This window comes from Coptis chinensis, chromosome 2 (genome assembly GCF_015680905.1).
Source record: "Coptis chinensis isolate HL-2020 chromosome 2, ASM1568090v1, whole genome shotgun sequence".
Taxonomy (NCBI): domain Eukaryota; kingdom Viridiplantae; phylum Streptophyta; class Magnoliopsida; order Ranunculales; family Ranunculaceae; genus Coptis; species Coptis chinensis.
Window position 1 is genome coordinate 69,556,753 of NC_141457.1, and position 11,776 is coordinate 69,568,528.

General features: G+C 35.3%; 1 protein-coding gene across 1 annotated transcript; it reads right to left on the minus strand.

Annotated features, from left to right (window-relative positions):
• Positions 1-8,442, minus strand: LOC147517456 (putative chromatin-remodeling complex ATPase chain). The gene is made up of 25 exons (XM_086589636.1): positions 8,212-8,442; positions 7,986-8,117; positions 7,801-7,907; positions 6,273-6,385; positions 6,016-6,113; positions 5,536-5,715; positions 5,217-5,438; positions 4,674-4,808; positions 4,293-4,575; positions 4,121-4,194; positions 3,722-3,942; positions 3,528-3,615; positions 3,340-3,433; positions 3,052-3,240; positions 2,918-2,949; positions 2,708-2,784; positions 2,523-2,612; positions 2,347-2,416; positions 2,158-2,215; positions 2,023-2,081; positions 1,768-1,933; positions 1,463-1,641; positions 1,149-1,364; positions 623-727; positions 1-508 (listed from the first exon to the last, which is right to left on the minus strand). Exons 1-25 carry the CDS (start codon positions 8,383-8,385, stop codon positions 491-493), a joined length of 3,180 nt encoding a protein of 1,059 aa, XP_086445762.1. The 5' UTR covers positions 8,386-8,442; the 3' UTR covers positions 1-490.
• Positions 8,443-11,776: the final 3,334 nt, after the last annotated feature.

An 11,776-nucleotide genomic window follows, 5' to 3' on the forward strand; every position in this document is an offset into this window, starting at 1 on the left:
TTTAGCCAGTAACCCATCTCAATTAACCAAAAGTATGTTTGCTGAGCCACAAAAACAAAACTGTAATTAATACAATACCAAATAAACCAGGTGACAAAACTCATCATCATTGCTGAGGCTTCTTATATTATGATGGCGACCATCTGCAACTCTATCAGAACCAGTTAACCATGATACAACAGCAATTGTTCTTTGACTTAAAATCGATTCCAACTGAATAATAATAAATGGCTAGACAATGGTTATGAACTTATGATGATCTTATAGGTCCACAAAAAACAAGGGACCACATTTTGCTTGTTGCTAGAAATAATACCCACTTAGGACCGCAGTAGCTTACTATAGACCCAGGCATATTGATCAGTTAACCCGGGCTTCAGTATATGAGACAGCAGTCCTAACACAAGGCAGAAGCTAGATGCAGTATCTCTGATATTTCTGCAAGATCAGAACTGGAAAATATACTATGTTCGTCACTGGCAGTAAATAATCATTTTCTTCTTTTTCCCTGTATCAAGAAGATAATTGTCAAAATATACTGCATTAGTACCAACAATAAGTCAAATCCAAGTGGAGTTCATAATAGGAGAAATAAAGTAGTGTTCAATGGGTATGAGCTTACTGAGCTTAGATAGTCATCCATCAAAGTCTGCTTTCGCTTTTTCATAGTTGAAGGGGGACTCTCAGCTGTCTGTCGTGGTATTGCACGTTTTGATGGGGTCATGCTCTAAGCAATAGAGAATAATAGATTAGAAGCATATATGTAAGGTTTGGCACTTCATACCAACCACCTAACAAAAAGTTTCTATGGAAAAATAATTGGTTTGATAAACCCCATAAAATCAGTTGATTCATACTCATTTTTCCTACCAACATATCTTATCAGAGGTAAAGTATCATATATCACAATTGCCATAATGGAATTGTGCATAACATTCTGCTAGAATGGTTTCTGAAGCCATTCAGTTTGTATGAGACAACAAACAGGTCTGAAAACTGTTCTGATGTCACTTGAGCAATTTATCATCTCTTATTCAGCAATATACACATTTCATGATCTGGAACACCAAACAGTGAAGCATAATCCCAAGGCAATGAAAATACTCGCATAAAATTTAGAAACAATACAAATATAAATTAAAGTTAACCTTGGCTAGTTTCTTCTCTTTCCGAGCTTGTCTCTCCCTCTCATCAAACTCTTGGTTCTCTCTTTCCACCAAACGAATCAGAGTATCACATCGTCTTGCAAGTTCTTGTGTTGTACGAGACTTCACAAACCAATCGAAACGAAACAAGGGCGATGTGCGGAAAGCTGCCTTGAGCTCATCCCAATTTCCATACCCAAGCTTGTGAACCATGCACAACTAAGATATTTAACAGTCAGAATGGTTGTGCAACATTGAATAAATCACATGACATGAACTAAGAGTAAACAAACTTGGGAAATCTTAAGGAATCATACCATGAAGCGATCGCATTCCTCGTTGTATAGCTTTCCTTTATTCTGACCATACTGAATCTTCAACTCCAACCATGGATTCCTGTAACGATCCAACTTCTTCCCAATTGCTTTCATAATCTCATCCTTACGGGAGATCCTTGCCTCCCCTCTTTCAATATTCTTAATAATCCTATCATAATCTACATAGAGAAGTACAAAGGCGAAAGTGAAAATTTGATAGAAATATTATATTGGCCTTTATCGATGACGTATAAATGCTGAAACACTTTATATTAAACTAATCCTCAAAACTTGATAGAACTTACCATTTAACTCCTTATATCGTTCCTTGAAAACTTTGGCATATCTTTCAACTTCTTCCTCTGTTTTTCCTTCCATTTCAGAGGCAATATTTTTAATGTCATTCCGACCATATTTCTCGCAAGCCCGTATGAAAGTATTAAAATCTCTTCGAGTCCAAGATGAAAATCCCTGAAGTGCCAAAGAGGCAAAGAGTTAACTCCTGAAAAAGGGTCCAGTCCAAAATTCCACTGTAATCATTAGTGAGTGGTTCCCCTCACCTCCTCTAATAGTTGCTCTTTTTCTTGTTGTTCTTCCTCAGTCAAGGGCTCCCCTACATCTACAGTGTTTCTGATTATTATTAATAAAATCATCAAACATTAGGAACCATTAAAAGAACCGTGATAAAGAACTACCTTCCGGCTCATCTTCGTCTCCAATTGTATCTTTCACCTGATTCTTCTGATGTGTTTGCTGAAAAATCCAAGCAGTCAGATGACAAACCAGGATTGTGGAACATTTTTTTTTTTGCTCGGTAGGATTGTGGAACTTGGCAAGTTCTTATCAACAAATAAAAAAATAAAACCTTTTGAAATGGCACCTACCACAAGATAACGAACTTCTTTTTCATATATCTCATTCAGCCTTTGTGTGTTGAAGAATTGGAAGTCGTGTCTGTCAACACAGAGGGAATAAAATTGAAACTATTAACCATTAGACTACTGCCAAACACCAACTAACATTTCGGAGTACACAAATATCTGAACCAAAAGATACTTACAACTGAGGCATGCGAGGAATTCTTGGTTCCCTTGGCTTTGTTGGACCACCTTGGCGCATTGTTTGCTTGAAATATTCAGATTCCGAATAACTAAATGGACAGAATGCAGAAAGCAGATCCAAGAAAAAAGTTAAGCAATGACCATACAGAACTCCACTACAGTGTGACAAAAGAAAATGCCTTACTTGCGTTTTCGCTCCCTTCTAGATGGCTCGACCCAATTTTCAGTCACAAGCTTCTTGAAATCAACCTTGTTCTCATCCTTAATTAAAAAAATGCAATTAGTAAGAGCATCTGGGTAAAACATAACTTCAATTACCCCTATAGACTATTTTGCCAATAACAAACTCTGCAGCTAAAATCTAAAAGAACACTGGAAAAAGAATCCGCTCTACCTTCTCATCATCGAAGTCATACAATTCACCAGCTGCAAAGAACCAATAACATATTAGTAAGTTATTTGTAAGTTATTAGTAAACTAATATCTAAACAAGCACCCATAAAAATCATTTGTAAGTAAAGATTATACTTTCATCCATTTTAAACTTAATGGCATCTTCTGTAAATTTCTTCATCTTGGCATCAAGCTCGGCTGTTGCTTCTTCTCCTTTAGCTATGATTCTATCAATATCTTCATCGGTTATCGTGCTGTCCTTGGAACTGAAAACCATTTCAGCACCAAACCTCACCATCTGCAACAGCTCGTCCTTATTAACAGCTGCAGAAAAAAAAAGTATTACTCAGAGAAAAATCAACAGGAGACCAACTCATGCTTACAACTTCACATTACTTAAACTAGTATACAAATAGTGCTTACTTTTCTGTTCTGCCAATCGGCCTTGTTGAATCACTAATGCATCAAGTGCAAGCTTTTTATAAGCCCTCTCAATCACCTTTTCCTCTATGGTGTACTGAGGCATCACGAGTTTAGGAAAATAAGAAAACAATAACAGAAGGTACTCTAAAAATGGTAGTTTGTGATTACTCATTAAGCGAAAGTGCAACCTCTGTGCAGAAACGGAACACTTGAACTTCCTTCTTTTGACCAATCCTGTGTGCACGATCTTGTGCTTGCAAGTCAACTTGTGGGTTCCTGTGTAAATGGGCATAGCAAAACAAAATCAGCAAATTTAGAATCAGCAGTTAACCAAACCATCAAAAATCAGTTAACAAACAAATAAATAAGTAAAAATCCTTACCAATCACTGTCATAAAGAATAACAATATCAGCAGTGGCCAGATTGATACCAAGTCCACCTGCTCTTGTTGATAATAAAAAGACAAACTTCTCACTTCCAGGCTGGTTGAAGGTTTCAATTGAATTATCACGGTCTTCACCACCTGTATTCCCATCAATCCGACAGTACTGGTACCCTCGGTACATCAAGTAGTCCTCCAGGATATCCAACAGCCTAGTCATCTAAAAACCAAAACAAAAAGGCAGCCAACCCAACATAAGATAGGAATAATGATTCAATGCACTATGACGAATAAAAAAGAATGACTTATAGGCTTGCATTAGACTCCTGAACTACTCATGTGAACAGGCACAGTTTATTTTATAAGTTCTACTCTACCAAATTAAAAGAGCAACAGACCTGTGAAAATATTAGGACCCTGGAGTCTCGCTCCTTCAGCTTTGGGAGCAACTTATCTAAAAGAACCATTTTACCTGAAAATAAGTGCAAAATAGGATGGTTACAACTGCCAAATCAATCAAGAAAAAGTAATGAACAAGAAATCATTAACCATCACCGGAGTAGATCCCACCTGCATTTGTAATAAGATGATCTCCAGTAGTATATGGAGGACCGGGTTCAGCACCTTCAAAGAGATATGGATGATTTGAACATTTACGCAGCTGCATTACTATATTCAGAAGGCGCTTGCGCTCTCCTCCAGCATTAACAACATCTAAATCCTTCTGCAACAAAGCACGGTAGTATTGCTTCTGCAATTGGGACATCCCTACTTTAAGTATTGTTTCCTTTTTCGGAGGCAAGCCTTTCTCAACATCAGATTTCAACCTTCGCAGGAGAAATGGGCGAAGGACCTTCAAAGACAAATAGTATTGCAGCAAAATTTTAATTAAAATTAATTTAAGAAAACAAATGAATTACTACCTAAAGACAATCCAAGCGGCAGCTTTACCTTGTGAAGCTGTTGAACAACTTCCTGCTGGTCATTTTCACCTGATATTTGAAACCATTCATCAAACGCATCGGAAGAACTGAATATCTCTGGGAGTAGAAAGTTCAGAAGAGACCACAGCTCATGAAGATTGTTCTGCATCAAAAACGATTCCCAGAAAATTACAACTTCATACACAATACTCTCATATCGGGCATATAAGTATCTAATAAACTAGAATTATGGTGATGTTCTGAAGTCTAGAATTGTATTTATATTACACGCAAACAATGAGAAATGGTGTTCCTACCAGACACTAAACAAGTATCAAAGAGAGTTAGGACATTGTGAACCAATCAGAAGGAAAGTATGCACCTTTTCTTTTAAGTGTGTGCACCAATGCTTATATTACAACCAAGCTATTATTTATTTAACAATTAGTTGGACACAATCTCATACTGCAAGTAGGTGTACAAGAGAAAAGCTAAACTACTAGATCTTAATTTTCTGTTACAAAGTATAAGCATGTCAAAAGAAGTGAGAAGGCATAAGCATGTCAAGTACCTGAAGTGGTGTTCCTGTGATAAGAAGGCGGTAGTTGGTATGGTAGATTCTCATTGTTTTAGAAAGAAGTGAGTTTTCATTCTTGATACGATGAGCCTCATCAATTATAACATAGCGCCAGCTAAAGTTGCGTAATGTATTTTTTTCTTTGATGGCCATCTCAAAACTAGTCACACAGACATCAAACTTCCCAGCGACAAGAAGTTGCTCACGAATGTGTTTCTGCGAAAGAAAAAATAAAAGAAAATTTAGAACTCTGGTTTTTCACAAATATTGAAAAGAACCCAGAAGAGGATTTCATAAGTTGAAAGTGACTTACCCTTTCATCTGGATTCCCTAGAAATTTCACAGCACGTAAAACTGGGCAAAAACGCCGAATTTCTTTCATCCAGTTTCCAAGAGTAGATTTTGGTGCAACCACCATATGAGGGCCTGTGATTCCTCTAAATTCATGCAAATAACCCAGCAAGGAGATAGTCTGAAGTGTCTTCCCAAGACCCTGGATAACAATATAACCATACTATTTTAACCATGTAAAATCACTCGAAACTAAGACGGAGTCAAATAAAACATTTAACATCTAAAACACCAGATATGGTACTGAAGATGAACAGCTAAGTGGAGAAACCTATTTAAATTAAAAAATACAAGACATTAAAGAAAGGAACCACTCTAGATACCTAATAGTATATCATGTAAAAAAAATGCAATTGAGTATAGGTCCCACACATAAAGATGAGGCAGCGGAAATGACTACGTAAAAACTCGGATTAGAAGACACTAATATTTGAAAGCATACCATCTCATCCGCAAGAATTCCATTAATGCCATTCTCATATAGCCGTATCATCCAGTTCAATCCAGCTAGTTGGTAATCCCTCATCTTCCCTTGAATACCTGCATGTGTATTTCTTTTCATTATGTACTATGTATGAATGTCTGCTTATTAAACAATAGTGAAATATGAAGAACTTATGTGTTTGTCCCTCAACTAAGTCTAGATCAGGAAGAATTTTTTTTAAAAAAAAAAAACTAATGAGTGGTAAGAAAACTTACAAGAAGGTTGTACCATCAAACGTGTGCTTTCTGCAGCAGAATAATCAGCCTCTTCCTCCTTAAGGTATTCTTGATCTTCTTCCTCTTCAGTCACCTTCGATGCATGACGACCCCTGCATAGATAATGGGGGGAACCAATCACTGGCACACAATGACCAAAAGGACGACTGGTGTTTCCAAGCTACTACAATAATAATAAGATGAAGAAGACCCTCACAAAACCATATCTTGCACTTCATGAGTAGGTTTAGAGATTATCCACTCAAACATCTAATCATCTAATCAATAAATGATATGTTGAACCTTACAATAAAAGTTTGTGCATTGTATTAACTATTAACAAGAAAGAGTGCTGAAGAATCAACTACCAAAATGTATGATGACTACAAATACCAAGCATTATTTTGAAACGTTTAGTGGTGGACCTACTTCAGAAGCAAGCTTCAGGCTTCCAAGTGAAACAAGCTATTTATGCATTTAATACTTGATAAGATGTTGTGTACCCAAAATAATACTTTCCGGTTCCACAAAAATAAAATGTTTTTTCTGAAAAACTCTTTTTCCTTTTCTTTTTTGAGAAATCTTTCAGAGAAATAAAATCTGAATTAAAGTCTTATTATCTTATTAAAAGGGAAAACATTATTTCTAAATGAAGAACCAAATTGCTGCCTAAAGTATCAATCAGCTCAGCCAGCAGCTGAAAGCCTGAAAGATACACCAGGTAGTGATTCTTGCAATAATTTTATGTTGTACGTACCCTGCTAGCTATGAGAGTTATAAATGGCTCCCTGCTCCCTAGCTACTTCTGAAAACAATTTAAGTAAAATTGCACTCCAGCTATTCTCGAGAGGATCTCACTTTTATAGCATTTTCAAATTTCTCTACAATCTACACGAGTAGATATTTTGTGACCCACCACTTCAATTTTGTAAATTGCTACCTTAGGACTTAGCAATCTGGACTTTGTTCTCACAAACTTTGAAAATGGAGTATATTGTAATTTAAGATGGGTCTTTTTAAAAATTCAGGGAATAACTCAGATTTTTCAGTAAAAATTCTCTTTTATTGTTATCACTAAAGACAGATAATTAGATATGTATTATATCAAAAGAAACAAACAATGGTAGGATGAGATATCTCACGATACAGATACAGCAACAAGAACAAAGGGAAAAAAAACAGCTACAATAACTTAGAAAGCCGCTCAAAGACTCTCACTATACACTGCCTAACACCGATACCCATCTTATCACAAACAATTACTATAGTGTGTCTCTACTCAAATCAAATCTTCGGCCAGAGGAAGATCACACTCAAATGTCTCTTGTTCCTTTCCAATGACAGGCCCCATCTGATAACCAAAGGAATCATACTCTATAACATGCAACCCCTCAATTGTTTAACTAATCTTTCCTCGAGTACTAATAGATACTAAACCCCCTAAGGCCCTAAGCAAAAGGAACACATAATCCCATATAATTCATAAACAAACAAACACTATATGTCTCTTAAAAGAAAACTATATTACCTTCCCCTAGTTTTCTTCTGCGACGCAGACTGACTACCTTTAGCAAAATGCGCGAAAATCTCCGTCTGCTGTAAAAGATACTTCAACCTTCCTTTCCCTTTGGTATTCTACAAAAAAAAAAAAAAAAACACATTCATTCCACAACACATATTTTTTTCTCTCCACACAATAGAAAAATGCCATACCATGTCAGCATCAATAGCAGCATTCTGTTTACTCAAAATCTCCTGAACCTTTTGTTTCTTAATCCTTTCCATTTCTTTTAACCTCGCTTTCTCTTTCCTTGCTACTTCAGGTTTCACCCAAGTGTTTTCGTCCTATTTAACAAATAATCACATTAGCAGTAAATAATAATAATTGTTTAATTAACCATAAAGATTCAATTTTTATTTTTTATTTTTTATTTATTACCTCATCATTTTCTTCTTCTTCTTCGTTGTCGCTTTTTGCGTCCACGTCGTCATCATCATCTGAAGCGGTGGTTTTAGCGACGGCTTCGAGCTCTTGTTCATCTTCTTCTTCTGCTATTATTTCTTCTTCTTCGGATTCTGATTCGCTTTCCGAAGATTTCGACGGTTTCGCCATTTTTTCTACACGGAGAAAAAGTTTTTTTTTTTTTTTTTTTTCAAGAGTGTGGGTCGAAATATCGGGTTTGACCTCGTTTTTAAAGTTGGGACTTTGGAAGAGTGTGTGTGGGAGGGAAATTTGCCGCCAATTATTTTTGAGGTCCAAACTAGTTTGATACTTTCCCGCTTCTCTTTCTGATTATTATTATTATGTTGACACGTCACACGTGTGTTGTATGTAGCGCTTTCAAACCGATTTCTTGCTCTATATGTATATTATAAGAGTTTCTCTAGCACCTCCCAAATTTTTCAAATTTACTTCTAAAACTCGGAATTTTACGGAAATCCAACTCTAGGTGGAAGTAAATTCGGTCAAATCACCTGTCTAGCCGCATCTTTGTTCGCAAATTTGGGATTTCAGATGCGGATTTGGCGCGACAATGGTAATGTCGTGTGGGTTTTTTTTTTTTACTTTTTCAATTTAGCGCGACATTCGCGCAACCGTGGGAATGTCGCGTGGTTTTTTTTTTTTTACTTTTTTAATTTAGCGCGACAGTGGAAATGTCGCGTGGGTTTTTTTTTTTACTTTTTTAATTTAGCGCAACATCACGCGACAGTGGGAATGTCACGTGGTTTTTTTTTTTTTTTTTTTTTTTTTTTTTTTTTTTTTTTTTCAACTTGGGGATAGTATCAATGGCACGTGGGGTGAAATTTGCGGTCACCTAGAATTGGTCAAAATTTGCTGCTAATTTCTTCAAATGAAAGTGATACTACCACCACCTAAAGATACTCTAAACAAGTAAAAAAAAATTGCTTTTTATTAGCTTTCGATCTAGATGTACAATTATAAGAATATATATAGTGATAGCACTTGTTTATTTTCTTAGCAAGTGGATACACATAAATCTTTTGTCGATCATGTGTTTGTCATTTGTGGATACTACTGAGTATTTCACAATGTCAAATTTTGGTACTCATAAATTGCTGTAGAGATCCTTTCCGACCTAAAGTTTGTTTGCCGGTGACCAAATTGTTGTGTAGTTTTTTTAGGTGTTTATTTTTCCTTCCTACTTGGTTTCTTATAGATTGTTGTAAGGTAGTTCCATATTTTAGGGCCTACTGTGTAGTGTGTACTAGGGTTTAAACTTTTTATTGTTGTAATTACTAATGTTGGGGATAATCCTAGGTTTCCAATGCCATATTGAATGATACATCATGTACGTATGTGTATTTTACAAGTACTTTTTTTCTCTTCCATATTTGTATACTATTGATTATTGATGTCAATCAGTAAATTTCCTTTCAATTGTTCTTTAATTTGTACTTCTTACTCCACTACCCTCTCCCCTGCTTCATTCATATCTATTACATTGCACTGAAAATATATAGTAAAAGGCGGCTCATTTAATTGATTATTTATCTTGGACTGTTATAGTTTATTCTTGATTTCTTTTCTTTTTTTGTGAATTGTTGGTGGTCGGTTAATTTTTTTGCTTTCAGCTCGATTTTCCTGTCCTCATTTTTTTTTGGAGTGGTGCCGTGGTGGTAGCAGTTTTTCTAATATAGGAAATTTTAGACCATTATGTCTATTTTTGAGACATATAGTGGAAGATATAATTGGCTTGAATGCCATACGACAAAGCTTCTCATAGATATAATTGTAGTGAAATGGCAGATGAACTTTCCAATGACTGACTGTGGTGTTTTCTCAAGGTTCTTCATTTTAGTATTATTATTTTTATTTTTTCTGAGATTGATGATGGGTATTTTTTTTTCAAATTCTAGAAGTCTTTGGGATAATTGCGTTGTTTCTTGATTGTGTAGGTTTTATTCAAGTGTTAATGTGTGTTTTACAATGTTTATCTCTCTGTCTAATAATTTTAGGACTTTTTGTAATTTTGTATACCTTATATTCTGTTTGCCATTCAACGCCATTTTTTCTAACACATTTAACTCATATTATTATTTTATTTAAAGTATCGAGGTTCATTATTTTTTTTCCCTGATATCGTTATTTCTTATTTTATTTATTTCCCTCCTCCGCACAACACACACACACACAAATCTGACCTTTTTTATTTTTCGACACTAGTTGTCTAATAGTTATATAGTATGTTGTGGTACCGGTATACCCTTAGTAACAAAAAACACGACTAAAAAGGTATCAAACTTTACAAGTTTTGACAATATGGAGACTAAATCTTTTTCCAGTCAAATTGGGGACCAAATTTTATAATTTTTGCAATGTGGGGACATGTGTAACATGACATCTAAATTTATCACACGATGTTTCACAATTCAAATTAATTTCTATGGTCATGAGGTTGTAGCATGGATATACTTTGATAAGAAAGTGTATGTATAACAATGTTGTAATTTGTGAATTATGAAACACCGTATGAGAGATTTAGACTGCACGTGTAACTAATCCCACATTGCAAAAATTAAAGAGTTTGGTCCCAATTTGATAGAGAAAAAGTTTAGCCCTCAATAATGTCAAAAATTGTTAAGTTCGATACCTTTTTAGCCGTTTTTTGCTCTCAGTAATGTCTGTGTGAATTTGAGATGATTTGAATGATGGTATACATTGATTCTTATTTTAAACATTTTCTTTTCTATTAGGGATTTTAGGCAATATATATATATATATATATATATATATATATATATATATATATATATATATATATATATATATAAGAATATATAAAGATTTTATTTTCTATTAGTGATTTTACTCCATCCATTATCTTTTTTTGTGAATTTTCAAGATTTTTGGATTCAATTGATTAAGTTGCATAAAGAAAAAGTGCGTAAATATCCATCACAATTTTGTTTTGATTCAAGTTTCTATAATTATGGTTTTATGTCAGGTTATCTATCTAATCTTTTGCAGCAGTTTATAAATTGCATTGTTAATGGTTCTAACTCTTATGGTTCTTGTAGAGATTTAGTATTTCTGGACCTAGGACCTGAGGTTGGGATTGATAGGAGGTGGCTGCACTCTTTCTTGGGACAAGAGTTGCCTACGTATCAAGTTTCTCGGGGTAAACTTGAATCAAGTCTTACATAGTTCTTCTCTCTCTACTTATAGATGTTTGAGCTGACCTTCCTTATTTGCTCAAGGCCGTTGTCAAGGGTAGATCCACATTGTGTGCTATCTTGATGATTCGTCATTACTCCTGATGTTACAAAGTAAATGTCTCCTTGATTGGAGCGTTAACTGAACTCCAGGATTGCACTAGACGATTTGCTTCCATATATGGCCGTAACTAAGATTTGGGACGACTTGAGTTTGGGTCGTTATGACATGCTGGTCAAGTGGTACGAGTTGGTGGAGATACGACCTGGTGTGGACACGTGTGCTGTAGTGACATGAGCGCAGAACGGAGGGTACTTATAGCTTCGTG